The following is a 16,422-nucleotide window of genomic DNA, read 5'->3' on the forward strand; positions in this document are numbered from 1 at the left end:
GCTTGGAAAATAAGGGGTGAAAACAGACTTTTGGGCTTATGCAAAATGGTTTCGATTTAACAGATGTTCTAGTGAGGAGGTATGTGGGTTTCTAAACAATCAAAACAGTGCACTGATGCCAAAAATATTGGCAATCCCTGTCTCAAGGAAAGGTGGGCTATACATAACAAATAAGCAGAGGTGGAATCATGTCTCTCTCAAGATGCTGTTAAACTATAACTCCTACAGCTCTCCTTTCATCTTTGATTACACTAGCTGGAACTACTGTTTTAGTTCAGCAACATCAAGGATTCTCAAGTCCCTACCACTTGTATATAGGATTGCAGCCATAGGCACTGTCTCAATTTCCATCAACAAATGGACACAAAACCTCCAGCAATGAGTCCATCAGAACTGTTATTGTCATCTCATTACATGCAATCCAACTTGACTCCTTTTCTGTATTAATTGCTTCACAGGCTCTTGGGCTGTGATAAGCATTCATCTTATCCACAAGAACCCCAGTATATGGGATAATCCAGAGGTACGGTACTTGGTGACATTGTAACTATTTCCCCAAAAGGACAGCAGTGTCCTTTCAGTTGACCAGAGGAAAATCCGGAGGAGTCACAGTTCTCTTCTCCGTCCAACTAGATGGCACTTAAGATTAACACAAACATGATCTATAAAAATAATGCAAAAGATTGATTTTGCAAAACATTTAGCATTAACAAAGCAACTCAGCCCTGGATTACTGCCTGCAAAAATATTTTTAAGATTTGTCCCAGGATGACTACTTAATGGTAGAATTCATGCTTGCATGCAAAAGGTCCCAGATTCAGTCCGCAGCATTTCGAGATATGGATTGGAAAGTCTCCTGCTTGAAGGTCTAAAGAGTAATTGACCCTCATTGTACAGTAGACAGTACTGAACAAGTTGGACTGTTGGTCTGACTCAATTTAAGACAGCTTTGTATGTGTTCATATGTCCCAAAGACCAACTTAAGTGATCCTAATTTTCTCTTTTTATGGCACTTGATAGAGATTGATGTTCTCTAATAACCTGGTCAGTTAAAAAGACTGTATATTTCTTTTGTAATCAGCTTTTGAAATAAGAAGTTTCTTTAAATCAATGAAACAGAACCTTTTTGTTTTTAGGTGTTTGACCCATTGAGATTTTCTCCTGAGAACATGTCCAATAGACATTCTCATGCTTTCCTTCCTTTCTCTGCTGGGCCAAGGTGAGTTTATATTGGATAGATATAAGCATACTGAATTGATCGAGAATGTCTTTGTCCATGTCTTGCCAAAACTGAGCTAAACAAAATGAAGCCTACTTGCTGATGCTTATGAATAGATTTCTTTGGTACTGTAGGTGAACAAAATGAGTTAGTGCTGAGATGAAAATTCTTTCGATAGGACTTTTAGTTCCAAAGATCTGCATTTTATATTTGTTATTCAAAGTGGAAAAAGAAAAGTGGGTACAAAATTTAGAGGCCTTTCTTTTCCTTGGCAGTAGCAGTAAATGTCTTCTTCTTAAAATTATTGATTCTTTTCACTGCCTTTGGTGGCAGAAGACATGGTGGTAGAAAAGATAATATTCTTTGCACGGGACTCCATTCTCCTTTTTTTTACTTGCAGAATTTCTCAGTATATCAATCCTAAGTGGTTTCTGGGTCTTTAAAAAAAGGAAAAAGTAGCCCATAGTAGAAGACCACATCTTCCCAGAAGCATGCTTAGAATGTTGCCATCAGTAGCATTTTTCAAAGAACTCTCTGGGCAAGATAAATTAGCTGTCTGAGAATTTTGGGAGTTGCGAGTCCTAGGACAACTGTAAGATACCAGTTTACAGAACTGTGGTCTAAGGAGAAGGTTAGGAATTTGGAAATGAATTTCCAAGCAGAGGTACCTTTGATAACCGACTTTCCTTGTTCTTTCAGGAACTGCATTGGACAACAGTTTGCCATGAATGAGATGAAAGTGGCCCTTGCTATGACCTTGCTCCGGTTTGAATTGTCACTTGATTTGTCGAAGCCTCAGCCTGTTCCAATCCCTCAGATTGTCTTGCGTTCTCACACTGGAATTCATCTTTGCTTGAAGAAACTGGAGTGAACCTATAATAACAGCGGAAATCATTTATTTAGGGATCAGGGAAAGACTGGTATAGAACTATCTCATCTAGCCAGATGACCTGTAAATGTTTTGAGATTATAATTCCAGAATATATTTGTTGCTCTCCAAAAATATTGGGACTTCAATCAAGTTGGCTGAGAATTAAAATCCCAGTACTTCTGGGGAGTGCTAATTTGTTGAAAGTGAGAAAGAGCACGTGGAAATTATGGAATGCTGTTTGCAAATAATTAGTACCAGAAGCCATATTTTCTCCTGACAAAAGGTTGAATGACCAAGATATTCGGCTTCATCTACTGTCAATTCATTCTTAGATTAACTAGAATACTGACAAAAGTTTCACCCAGTAATCAAATCCACTATTTTTTCCTGTATTTGCTTGTAGTTGTGAACATCAATCCCTCTTGCCTCTCTTGGTAGATCCATAAATAGGAGTGATATTGTCATGTTCACTGTTCCGGTGTTGTTGCAACGTAACGGTTCACTTGCCATGGTGCTGATACGTGTACTGGCTGGGAGGGTGCTGCTGGGAACCTTGTGTGGGAAACGGGCTGGTTGATGTCAGGGTGGAATGTGTTGTGGCTATCTCTTCACTGTCAAGGTCTTTTCGCCCGTTGAGCAGCAGAGCTCGTTAGGAGCACCTGGGAATGTGGGGCTGTACTGTATGCGAGGGAGGGGGTGGCCTGATGTTTGAAACAATGATATTTAGTTGGAGTTTAGGCGCGCTTTTCTCATTCTCAGCTTTTTACCTGTTTGCACTCTTTTCTAAATAAACCAAGAGCCTGAATCAAGATTCTGAGTCTGAGAGTTTTATTTAGAATAAGGCAATCATCACATAAAGCTGAGAATCATTGTATCAATCGACCTCGCTACCCTTTACCGGAAGATTTTCTTACGAAAGGGGATTTAGCGATGGCTGAAGGTGGAAAAGATCCTGGGGAGTTTGAGGAGGAGACTGAACAACTCCCGGAATCAACTTTCCCGAGCCGGGATCCAAGCCCGTCCCTGCCCAAACTACACCTCCGTCAGGCGGTTCTTCGTTGACTGTGGGCTCTAAGAAGCGGGTTCTCCCTCCTCCAGACGATTTAATGGGGCAGGAGCAATTCCTATGGGATGCCCTGGCGGATCCCCAGAGCGGCACGTCCCGTACCACGTGGAAGCTCCGCTGGCCAGACACCCTGTCGGATCTGCACCCCGGGGTGTTGAAAAGCCCGCAGCCGAAGGGGGCGGCGCTCGAGGATTCCGCTACCCCGGACAGAATCAGGGTCCTGGAGTCCAAGATTGAGTCCATGGAACACGTCCTTCGTTCCATGTCAGCCGCCTTAGCGGACGTTGTAAAGATTGTCCGTGATCCCACAGCTCCTAAACCACCTAGCCTCCTGCCCTCCCCGGCACAAGGAGTTGACGGTCGCACTCCCACACGGGACTTTCCATCGGGTCCCCGAGGATCCACTCCCATCGGTGTAGCGCCGAGCCGGCCATCTCTTGGAGTTCCTCTGGCTGGGGGTCCTCCTCGGGATTTCCCAGTGAAGTTTGATGGAGACCCTGCTAACCTTTGCTTCTTTCTCACCAATGCCGCCAGTTTCATGAAACGTCATGGGCACCTTTTCCCTTCGGAGGAAGAGAAAATAGCTGCAGTGGCAACGAAACTGAAGGGCAGAGCGGCTGACTGGTATGTGCAACTCTCGGAGATTGGGGCGCCGGCGCTGGCCACTTTCGATGTGTTTTTGGCTGTGCTTAAATGCTACTTTGAGGACCCCTTGGCCAAGGAAAGGGCTAAGGACGCTTTAAAATCACTAGTGCAAGGGCAACAGACTGTCGCTGATTATGCCCTTGAGTTTAAAGTTTTGGCAGGTAAAGTGCCTGAATGGTCGGAGGCCACCTTAGTTGATCGTTTTAAGGATGGCCTCAATCGCGAAGTCTACCGCTGGGCATTAGGTCGTGATGATCCCGCCTCTTTGCATGACTAGATTTGCCTGGCTGGTAAGGCAGAACATGCCCAGCGCACCTTCATGATGTCCACCAAGGACGACCGACCCGTCTCCGCTGCCCGTGCTCCGCTGCCGCAGCCATCTATGCGATGGGATGCAGAGCGGCACCGTCGTTTTGCTCAGGGGCAATGCATCACTTCTGGGAAAACTGGTCACCGTGCCATCGACTGCCCGAAGAACAAGCCTCTGGACCGCTCCAGCAAGGCTCCACAGAAACCACCAAGGAAACCTACTAACCCCCCGAAGAGGCTGACGGGTGCGCTGGCGACAGCTGAGGATGAAGACGTCTACACTCCGGGTGATGTCTTAGGAGACTTCCAGCAGCCAGCGGGAAACGACTTCCACCTGCCCTAAGCGGCGCCACAGGGCAGGTGGTAGAATCCGGGCGCGTCTCTAATATGGTGAGTGCTGAATGCCCTATCCTCGCTGTCAAAATCAACTTGGGATTTCAATCCAAATGCATTGAAGTCTGGGCTTTGCTGGACTCTGGTTGTTCCAGATGCTTAATCCATCCTGACTTAGTCAAAGAGTTGGATTTACCATGCTTTCCCCTCCCTAAGCCACTAGTTTTTCAACAGCTTGATGGTTCTACTGCGGGAGGGGGGGCAGCTACCCACTTTACTGGTGAAGTGGCTTTGCGCATGGGTTCCCATTATGAACTCCTCCCGTCCATCGTGTCCCCAGTGGGCAACCCTTTGGTGGTTTTGGGGATTCCCTGGTTTGCTGCACATAATCCCTACATCAATTGGCAGTCTCGCTCCATTACTTTTGAGGATGGCTTCTATCAAGCGCCTCTGCTGGGTCGGGCGCTGCCTCCCACTGCCGGGAGGGCTGAGCTGGTTTTCGACCTGGTTTCCTCATCCCCTTTGGAGGGTCTTCGGGATGTGTATGCTGAGTTTGCTGATGTTTTTGGGGAGGAGGAGGCTGACCAGTTACCCCCTCATCGTAAAACAGACTGCTCCATTGAACTCTTGCCAGACGTTCCCTTACCCAAGCCAAAGATTTACCCCATGACTAAAAAAGAATTGTCGGTGTTACGGGACTTCATTGACAAAAACTTGGCTCGTGGTTTCATTGAACCGGCAAATTCACCTGTTGGGGCTCCCGTATTGTTTCGGGAGAAAAAAGATGGGACCCTGAGACTTTGTACGGACTACCGTGGCTTGAATTCCGCGTCCCTGTCCAACAAATACCCTCTACCCCTTGTCAAAGACATGCTTGCACATCTGTCCACGGGCAGAGTGTTTTCCAAGTTGGATCTTCACGAAGCCTATTACCGCATTCGCATCCAGGAGGGGGATGAATGGAAAACGGCTTTTAATTGCTCTTTGGGTTCTTTTCAATATAAGGTTCTGCCTTTTGGTCTAGTGGGGACTCCAGGTGTTTTCATGCAACTCATTAATGATGTTTTACATGAGCATTTGTTTAAAGGGGTGTTGGTCTATTTGGATGATGTTCTCATTTATACTGAGTCTCTGGAACAACATGAACATCTTCTTAAACAGGTTCTCACCAAACTTCGCAACGCTAAACTTTATGCGAAGCTCTCTAAGTGTGAATTTCACAAATCATCTTTGGATTATCTTGGCTACAGGATCTCAGCTAATGGCATTGAGATGGATCCTGTGAAGGTTCAGGTGGTGCGTAATTGGGAGCGCCCCAGAACCAGACGCCAACTTCAAAGTTTCCTTGGGCTCGCCAATTTTTACCACTCTTTTGTCAGGGGATTCGTGGAAATTGCCCTCCCCCTCACTGATTTGTTATGAACTAAGGGTGTAGGGGAGACCCGTAAGGTTAAAAACCTGGGGGCTGTGCTCAACTGGACTCCTGAATGTCAGACTGCTTTTGATAGGCTCAAGACTCTTTTTACTGAGGAACCGGTCCTCGCTCACCCTGACCCGGACCTTCCGTTCGTGGTGCAGGTGGATGCTTCGGATTTTTCTATTGGCGCTATTTTGTTGCAAAAGAATCCCTCAGGGGTTTTGAAGCCTTGTGCCTATCTATCTCGCAAATTCTCCGAGTCTGAGAGGCGTTGGCACGCGTGGGAAAAAGAGGCTTTTGCTGTTAAGGCAGCTTTGGAGGCATGGAGGCATTTATTGGAGGGAGCTTCTTCCCCTTTTGAAGTTTGGACTGACCATCGCAACTTGGAGGCACTCCGTACTCCCAGGCGCCTCAGTCCAAAGCAAATTCGCTGGGCTCAATTTTTCAGCCGTTTCAATTTCCAGTTGAAATTTATCCCTGGGAAGAAGAATTTTTTGGCTGATGCCCTTTCCAGATTGCCACAGGACGAGGGTCCAGTCCCAGATGTGGTTGGCACCGTGTTGTCAGGACCTCAATTGGGATTAGTGGCTGTCACGCGTAGTCGCGCTCGAAGCCACCAATCGCCTCCCTCCCCTCCGGTTCGCAAACAACCTCCGCTGTCAACAGCGCTCTGCTCTGCTTTTGTGGATGCGTTGAAATCCGATCCCTGGCTTCTGGCTAATGCTGATAAGGTATCCCTTGAGCACGGTCTTGCTTGGGTTAAGGGGCATCTTTATGTTCCTGACTCTCAACGTTCTGCTATCCTTGCTCATTCCCATGACAGCAAACAAGCAGGTCATTTTGGGTTTTTGAAGTCTCTCCATTTGGTTAGGCGGCAATTCTGGTGGCCTACCTTGCGTAAGGATGTCAAAGCCTATGTGGCTTCCTGTCCTGTTTGTGCCATGTCTAAGCGGGCGGTGGGCAAGCCACAGGGGTTGCTGCAACCGGTGGCTGACCCTGCTCACCCCTGTTTCCATGGACTTCATTGTGGACCTCCCGCCCAGTCAAAAGAAGACTGTCATTTGGGTGGTCAAGGATTATTTTTCTAAACAGGATCATTTTGTGCCCTGTGCCTCTATTCCCTCCACACAGCAGCTTGCCAAAATTTTCTTGGTACATGTGTACAGACCCCACGGATGCCCCTCCCGTTTGGTAACTGATAGGGGCACACAATTTACCTCGAAGTTTTGGCGCGCTTTTTTGAAGCTCATTGGTACTGAGCAGGCGCTCTCTACTGCTTGGCATCCCCAGGTTCTTCGTTCCTACATAAATTATCATCAAGATGACTGGGTTGACTTGCTTCCTTTTGCTGAGGTGGCTTACAATAATGCCGTTCATCAGAGCACTGGCCAGACCCCGTTTCGAATTGTTTCTGGTAGGGATTTTGTACCCATTCCGGAGTTTCCTCAACCGCCCACGCCAGCTGTGGCCACTTTTGATTGGGGCTCTGCTTCTTGGCCTGTCATTCGAACCGCTCTTCGGGATGCTCAGGCTGCCTATAAGAAGCATGCTGACCGTCACAGGCGGCAGCACCTGGCTTTTCAGGTGGGGGATTTAGTTTATCTCTCCACGACATTTCTGAAGTCACCTCAGCCTTCCAAAAAGTTGGCTCCCAAGTTTATTGGGCCCTTTCCTGTTACTGCTATTATTAACCCTGTCACTGTTTGCTTGGAATTGCCTCATAATTTGAAGCGATTACACCCTGTTTTTCACTGCAGCTTGCTAAAGCCTGCTCAGGATTCCTCCCGCTGGCATCCATGCTCTCCGCCCCCTCCGCCGATCATGATTGATGGACAACAGCATTTCGAGGTTAAAGAAGTGCTTGACTCTTGATGGCTCCGGGGGTCTCTCCAGTACCTCGTTAGGTGGAAGCATTTTTCGCATCCTGAATGGGTTGCTGCACGAGATGTGTTGGCTCCTGATTTACTTTGATCTTTTCATGCTGCTTATCCTGCTAAGCCCTCTCCTTGACTGTGGGTTTTTTTTCGTGGGGGGGGGCGGTATGTCATGTTCACCATTCCGGTGTTGTTGCAACGTAACAGTTCGCTTGCCATGGTGCTGATACGTGTACTGGCTGGGAGGGTGCTGCTGGGAACCTTGTGTGGGAAACGGGCTGGTTGATGTCAGGGTGGAATGTGTTGTGGCTATCTCTTCACTGTCAAGGTCTTTTCGCCCATTGAGCAGCAGAGCTCGTTAGGAGCACCTGGGAATGTGGGGCTGTACTGTATGCGAGGGAGGGGGTGGCCTGATGTTTGAAACAATGATATTTAGTTGGGGTTTAGGCGCGCTTTTCTCATTCTCAGCTTTTTACCTGTTTGCACTCTTTTCTAAATAAACCAAGAGCCTGAATCAAGATTCTGAGTCTGAGAGTTTTATTTAGAATAAGGTAATCATCACAGATATGGCAGTAGACTTGAAAGTGGTAGCTCCCATTTTTTTTCCTAATATAATTCTTCTAAACTTTTCTTTCAATAGAAGAGAATATCTGTAGCTCAGGGGTGAACTGTGGAGTCCTTGGTGCTCTCTGAGCTTGGTTGTTTGCTTGCAGACGTTTCATTACCCAACTAGGCAACATCATCAGTGCTAGTTGAGTGTGGGGTTTGCTTCCTGTTTATATACAGTACCTTGCCCTGCCAGTGTTGGTGGAGGTGTGGTTTTCTCCTTGGTAGTGCCTTGATTAGGGTATTGTTTTCTGCTTGATTGTTAGTCTGGTGTTCATCCCTGCTTATCTGGGTGTATGCTGCAGGACAGGATGTGTTCTGGTCTTTTTGTTTCCTTCCTAGCTTTTTATTGTCTCTTTTGAATGGTGTATAAATGAGGTTTATATCTATGTGTCTATTGATGGCTGATTTGTCCAAATGCCAAGCTTCCAGGAATTCCCTAGCATTTTTGGATTTAGCTTGATCTAGGATGCTCACTGTGTCTCAGTTGAAACTATGATTGAGTTTGTCCATGTGTGGTGAGATTAAGAAGTCTTCATTGTGTCTTCTGACTGCTAGTTAGTGTTCATGGATCTGCTCTGCTAGTCTTCTGCCTGTCTGTCCTACATAGTGCAACACACTGCAGCAACCCAGAACACCAGAAAAAGGAAACAGGCCACCTATACAACATCTTTCAACAAAATGGATACCCATGCAACTTTATCAAAAGGTGTCTCACCACTCAACCCACTACAGCACAACCAACACAATCTGTGAAAAGGATAACACTATCATACATCAAAAACATCTCAGAAACAACCAACAGACTATTACAACTACACGGCATCACCATAGCACACAAACCAACTAAACGCCTCCAAAACATCTTAAGTAAATCAAAAGACCCAGTAGCCCAAGAGGAAAAAACAGGAGTCATCTACAACATACAATGTAAGGGCTATAACAGCCACTACGTAAGACACATCCTCTGTTGGCAGGTTGCTAGGAAAGCCTTTGGCCCAGGAGAGATCAGAAAAGTCACACACCAGGCATTTCTATAAAAATAATTTTATTTACAGAAAGCAAAACATATTTAAAAGCTTCTGCATTCTTACAGGCCCTCAGTGGGAGCTGCTTAACTCTCTGCATGCCTACACAGAAGGGAAACAGAAACTAAAACAAGTCCAGGCAAGTTCTTCCCCCCAGGTGCAAAAATTAACATCCGAAAAGGGGACAATTAAATTCAACCTCTTCACCAGGCCAAAATGATTAGTTACCATAGTAACCTTAATCTGTAGTAGAAAACATTAACATCCTCTCCAGCAGCATACACCCAGATAAGCAGGGATTAACATCAGACAGACAGAGAACAACACCCTAATCAAGGTAGTACCAAGGAGAAAACCACACCCACAATTCATTTTGTAGCTAAGATAGCATGTTTCATCACACTGGATGCTATTTAGCTAACTGTATTCAAACTGTAATTTTTCAAACTACTTGTGAATGAAATATGAAGTGCATGACATAGTAGATAAGGAAAACTTAATTCAGTGGTAAGTAAAGTGTTTCCATTGATTTCAGGACACAGTTGTAGCTTCTCATTTCCTAGGTCTTTTCAAAATATAAGTCCATGTGTTACATACAACTTCATAGAAATTTATTTCCTAAAGGGAAATGCTTAAGCTTCACATACTCTTGAGTTCTGGATCATCAGATGACCAGAAAAATGCGTGGGCAACAAGACAGGAGAACTGTGATAGTACAGCTCCATTGCTTTCTGTGAGATGCTGAACCTTTTGCAACCAGGTTGAGAGATGAGATAGCAGCTTGGTTTATTTTGTTACATTTCACTCCCATATCCCTTCGTTTTACTTTCCATCCTACTAATGTCTGTGAAGGAGAATAACTAAACAGAGTTAATGGTCAGCAGAGTTTCTGGGTTGCTTTGGAGAAGGAGCTTCTTTATCAGTAGAACAAGGAGACTTAAGAACAGAGCTTATAGATCCTTGATTGTCCTGATGTGCCTCCAACAGCCATAAAGCCATGGCTTTTCTACTGTTGTAACAGGTGTCTGGTGTTGGACTTCCTCCACTTGTGCAAAAAGAGGTTCATAGACAAGAAGATGGTTACTCCTATGGCCACTGGATTGCCTTCTTGTTCGAAGGACCACTGGACTAGAGCATCTAATGTTCTACTGAGTTATATGAAAAATCTGGTAGCTCCCACAGAAGTTCAAAAATCTCAAGGTTTAGAGTTGAGGTTTTCAATAAACTTGTCCATAGTCACCTTTCTTTGTGTCTTCCAGGTTCCCTCTTCTATCTGACATTTGAAAATAATTATAGGCAAATAGTTATGGCATGCTACAAAATAAAATATCAGCTTTCCACACCATCTTTATTTCCAAGAACACCCTTTTGTCCAAAAGTTATTTATTTTGTTAGATTTAGGCCCTGCTTGACTCCAAAGTGATTCTGGGAGGCTCACAATTTAAAACAATATCCAAAATATTATACACAACATGAAACATACAAAAGATCTGTCTGGAGAGCACACTCTAAGTGCAAACACTCTAAATGCAAAAACCCCTCTAACAAGGAAGCCATATCCACCCTACCCCAAGGCCTAGGCAAACAGCCAGGTTTTCAAGGCCTTCTGGAATGCCAACAGGATGGGAGCCACATGGACCTCTCTAGGATCTTACATAGGATAACTCAAGCACACCCGTCTATTATTCTGAGGACATCCATTTGGGAAGTCTCCCAGATGTTCCATAAGCATTCCTGTGTTTCTTGTATGTGCAAAGGGAAACGGTACTCCACACTACTCCTCACCAATCTTCTGCTTTGTCAATACGCTTGTATCCTGGACTTCTTGTGAATACCATTTTGCATGATGTATAAGGCTTATGCTCAAAAAGGGATTGCAACCAAGCCATAAAGATGATCTTGCTGACTAAAATAGATAGTTCTCTATGGGTAATCCTACACAGCAGCCTTATGCTGCTTGTCTCCCAGGCTGAAACAAGCCGGAAATGAATCCTGTTTAAGAAATCTTCAAAGGAAAACTCCTCCAAGGACGAATCAGTGCTGCTCTCCAGGTCTGATAATGCTTCTGGGCCAGGTGGTTGCTGCTGGAAAACATTTAGATAATTAGAAAAGTCATCCCTCCTCCCCCCTGGGAAATGTAAGACCGAGGTGGAGGGCTGCGGTTCCCCCACCTCCTCTGTAACTGGAGTCAAGGCTTCAGGCGGGGGGGGGGGGAGGTGCACACTCACGAATTCTTCTGCTTGGGTTTCTTCGGCCTGCTCAGCCGAAAGAGGAATCTCGGGTAGAGTGTGAGGCTTGGGTTTGTGAGGAAAAAGCTGATGAAAACGATGAACCAGTGCTGGAGCATGTACATCCCTGGCATTCTCCCATGTGTGCTCTTCCTCAGGGTACCCTTTCCAGTGTATGAAATATTGGATGCCCCTTCCCCTCCTCCTAGAGTCCAGAATGTCCTCAACTTCGTATTCCTCCTCCCCCTCCACAATTACTGGAGGGGGGGGGTAGTTGCGATCGCAAGGCACTTGGGGGAGGGTCTTTGGCTAGCAAGGCTCTGTGAAACACTGGATGGACTTTCATGGATGCTGGGAGCTGTAAACGATAAGCCACTGGATTTATCTGCTGTGCCACAGTGAAAGGGCCCACAAACTTAGAGTCCAATTTCTTGGAGGGTCTGGTAGAGTTCAAAAACTTGGTAGAGAGCCACACTTTGTCTCCTACCGCAATCGCTGGCCCTTCCTGTCTGTGAGCATCTGCCGCCCTCTTGTAAACACTCTTTGCCCTGTTCAGCTGCTCCTTTAACAACTCCTGTGCGGCTTGTTGCTCTTTAAGAAAATCAGCCGCGGCTGGAACAGTTCCCTGCTGGGAGAAGGTGGGCAACACCCGAGGGTTAACCCTGTAGAGTGCCTGGAAAGGGGACATCTTGGTAGAGGACTGTACAGAATTATTATATGTAAATTCTGCCATGGGTAGCAGGGTTGGCCAATTGTCTTGCTGATAAGTGGTGTAACACCTGAGATACTGCTGTAACCACTGGTTAATTTTCTCGGCTTGCCCATTACTGGCAGGATGATGCGCTGATGACAGGTGGATCTGGACCCCTAATGACTGGAAAAGGGCCCTCCAGAACCTGGAAGTGAATTGTGGGCCTCTGTCACTCACCAAGTGATTCACCATGCCTCTATACCTAAAAACGTGGTTCATGAACAACTGCGCTGTGGCTGGTGCAGATGGGAGGCCCTTGAAAGGAATAAAATGCGCCATCTTTGTGAAAAGGTCCACTACCACCAGTATGGAAGTCAGCCCCTGGACCGGGGGTAAATCAGTGATGAAATCCATGGAGACAGTATCCCAAGGCTGACTGGGGGTGGGTAGGGGTTGCAATAGTCCTGTGGGCTTCCCTGGGAGAGGCTTGACTCGTCTGCAGGTGTGACAAGAAGCAACGTAACCCTTTATGTCTGCAACCATCTTAGGCCACCAGTAGTCTCTCAGAGCTCTATGGAGAGTTTTGAAAACGCCTCCGTGGCCTGCCGTTTGGTGGTCATGGCAAAGTCTCAGTACTTCTTCCCTCAATGAAGGGGGAATATACAATCACCCACTATGCCAGAGGATTCCTGCCTCCACATTGAAAGGTGAGGCAGTATCTTGCGGGGCCCTCTGGAGGTCATCCATCCTGGCCCTGGCATACGTGTCCTGTTGCTGCTGAGCTCTGACTCTTGTAAATAGGTCCTCTGCTTGTCTGCCTGCTGCTAAAATCTCTGTCTGGCTCCCCCTCATAGACTGATCAAAGTTGTGAGGTTGTAACATGGTAGCCTGTACCTCCTGGTGAGTGATGGGGGTTGCCTGAAGGGATCGAGACAGGGCGTCTGCCAAGCAGTTTTGCGCCCCAGGCACATAAGAAATAACAAAATTGAAACGGGATAAAAATTGGCTCCATCTGATCTGGCGTGGGGTGAGGGATCTGGTGTTTTGCAGAAGCTGTAAATTCTTGTGATCGGTGCAAACTTTCACAGGAAAGGTCGCCCCTTCTAGCCAGTGCCTCCACTCTTGGAATGCTGCTTTAATTGCCAGCAACTCCTTGTTAAAAACATCATAGTTTCTCTCTGCTGGTGAGAGCAGGCGTGAAAAAAAGGCACAAGGAAGCAATGTATTCTCAGTTTTGTTTGTATATTGCAATAACACCGCCCCAATGGCAATATCTGAAGCATCTGAATGCATTATGAATTGCTTCATGGGATCAGGGTGTCTTAACAGTGGCTGGGATGCAAAGAGCTGCTTAAATTCTTGGAAGGCTGCTTGCTGTCTCTCCCCCCAAATGAATTTTGCTCCTTTCTTCAAAAGCTGTGTGAGGGGTCTAGCGATCTCACTATAGTTCTTTTGGAAACGCCTATAGAAATTACAAAATCCTAGGAGCCTTTGTACCTCTTTAACATTTCGAGGAGGTGGCCAAGATAGAATTGCCTGGACCTTAGAAGGATCCATGGATATGCCTTCTGTTGAGACTTTATAGCCCAGGAAATGTAATTCAGTTAAATCGAAGGCACACTTCTCTAGCTTGGCGAACAGCCTGTTCTCTCTCAGTCTTTGCAAGACATTACGTACATGGGTTACATGAGTTGTAGCATCCTCAGAGAAAATTAATATGTCATCTAGATAAATGACCAGATACTTATCTAGTAAATCAGAGAAAACTTGAATCATAAATCTGGAAAATATGGCTCCTGCATTAGACAAGCCAAAGGGCATAACAAGGTACTCAAATTTTCCAAACCTGGTGTCGAAAGCAGTCAGATATTCGTGCCCCTCTTTCACCCGGATCAGATTGTACGCACTCCTGAGATCCAACCTGGTAAAAATGCGTGACTTCTGTAAACAATCTAGCAGATCCGAGATTAAGGGCAGAGGATAGGATTCTCTTTTTGTTTGTTTATTTAAAAAACTGAAGTCATGGACCACTCTCATGGGTGTCTCCTGGGTTGCAGGTGCCAACGGGTCAGGCTTCTTTGGTACGAAGAAGGTAGGAGCAGACGCTGGGGAAGTAGATGGTCGGATGAATCCCTTTTGGAGATTGGAGTCCAAGTAACCCTTTAAGGTGGCTAGTTCCTTGGGAGACATGGGATATTGTTTCCTTGCTGGAACCCTGGCTCCTGGTATCAACTCAATGGTGCAGTCACAGTCCCTATTGGGGGGTAGTGCTGTGGCCTCTTGTTCACTGAAAACGTCTGCAAAATCTGCATACTTGGCTGGCAACTGGACTCCCCCTGCTACTGTGACTGCGTTGGTTGCTGGAGAGCATGGAGCGGCTTGAACCTTGTGGTGCTGGCATTCCTTAGCTGGGAAGGAGATTGCTCCTGTAGTCCAGTTCAGCAACGGGTTGTGGATCCTCAGCCAAGGCGTGCCTAGGATTACCGGCACATTTAGTGATGCAGTAACATAAAGCTGGATCCACTCAGTGTGGTTTCCCGTTGTCAGTTGCACCGGTTCTGTGAGTCTTCTAATCGGCCCTGACTTGAGGGGCTGACCATCAATGGTCTCCACTTCTATGGGGCATGGCAATTCTCTGGTCGGGATGTTGAAGTCTTGTACGGTCTGCACATCAATAAAATTGGTTGAAGCTCCGGAATCCATGATGGCCTCTAGCTTGACCTGGTGCTCTGGGCTGACGTGCATGATTACGGGTAAGTAGTAAAAGGCTTGCCTGGAATCCTCGGAATGAGCCCTCCTTAATTGATTGATGGTCTCCCTGCTGAGCTCTGTGGAGGGAGACCGATGGAGTTTCCCTGGTTGGAAGCAGAGGCGGAGATGGTTCCTGTTTCAGCTGCTTGCCTTGGGGGTCTTACTGAAGTTGCTTGGCCTCTCGCTGGGCAAGCTCTCACCATGTGCCCCTGGGGTCCACAGTAGAAACAAAGGGCTCTCTCTCTCCTTCTCTGCCTCTCAGCCTCGGAAATCAGTCTCCTGCTTGCCCCAATCTGCATTGGCTCCTCTTGTGCTGAGTGAGTGGATGCTACGGAGAGAGCTGGAAATCCTGGAAATGGTCTGAGGGTCCTATTTCTCCCTGGTTGCATCTGCCTGAGCTCTTCTAGTCTGGCATCTATGACCACCGATAACTGATATAAGGCTTCTAGGGTAGCTGGTGTTCCCTGGCGCACTAATTCATTCTTAATTTCCTCATCCAGCCCCTGTTTGAATTGGTCTTTTAATACACTCTCATTCCAGTCCAGATCTCCTGCTAACAACTTGAAATCAGCAATGTAGATTCCCACTCTCTTGTTACCTTGCTTGAGCTTCCGAATCTCCCGGCTGGCCGTGGCCTCTCTGATCGGGTCGTCAAAGTGTGCTCGGAACCCTGCCAAAAAGTTCTGGTAGTCGTTGAGAATCAGGTCGTTGTTCTCCACCATGGGAATAGCCCATTTGGCCGCTGGTCCCTTCAGCAGGCCTAGGATGAAGGTGACTCTGGTTCTGTCTGTGGGGAACTCTGCCGGTCTGCTGTCGAAAAACATAGTGCACTGTGTGAGAAATGTTCTCAACTGTCCTGCTTCTCCTCCAAACTTCTCTGGTAGACTGCCCTGGGATCTCAAGACTACTGGCGGAGCTGCTGCTGCTGGCGCCGGTTGTGGGTTAATCGGAACTGGTTGTTGTAACTGCTGTAGCATGGCAGCTTGTAATGTGTTGATCTGGAGATCTACTTGTTGTTGGTGTTGTTGCTGGGCTGCTGCCAATTGTTGGATGGCGAGCCATATTTCTTGGTTTTCTGAAGACATTTCCAAACGTCTCTCCTTAATTTCTTGTTCCTCCCTCTTTCGATGGGAGTAGGAGTTTGTTAGGATTGATGTCCTAACAGCCAGGAAACACGCTGAGACAAGGAACTGGTCTCTAATGTTTATTGCTAGTACATAACAGGAATCCTAACAAACTGAAGAAGCGTGGGAAAAACCCAGACATATAAACCCCAAAGGTTAAGGCGGTCCCGATCTGTGTCTCTTTGAATGGCTGACCAATTCCTCAGTGCTACGCATGTGCTTAACATTCTGGATGTGAGCCCCCTGCTCGCCATCCTTAC

General features: G+C 46.6%; 1 protein-coding gene across 2 annotated transcripts in view; it reads left to right on the forward strand.

The window, feature by feature from the left end:
- LOC134493393 (cytochrome P450 4B1-like) overlaps positions 1-16,422 on the forward strand; it is a 44,491-nt gene that overhangs the window by 27,218 nt on the left and 851 nt on the right. Inside the window, exons 10-12 of one of the 2 annotated variants that reach the window (XM_063297892.1) lie at positions 459-523; positions 1,137-1,219; positions 1,919-2,086. In XM_063297892.1, coding sequence (XP_063153962.1) covers positions 459-523; positions 1,137-1,219; positions 1,919-2,086 — 316 coding nt within the window. Of the gene's footprint in view, positions 1-458; positions 524-1,136; positions 1,220-1,918; positions 2,244-16,422 lie in introns of those variants that run through there. The other variant, XM_063297893.1, reaches the window with a different exon arrangement.

The sequence above is a fragment of the Candoia aspera genome, chromosome 3, assembly GCF_035149785.1.
Source record: "Candoia aspera isolate rCanAsp1 chromosome 3, rCanAsp1.hap2, whole genome shotgun sequence".
NCBI classification, from domain to species: Eukaryota; Metazoa; Chordata; class Lepidosauria; order Squamata; family Boidae; genus Candoia; species Candoia aspera.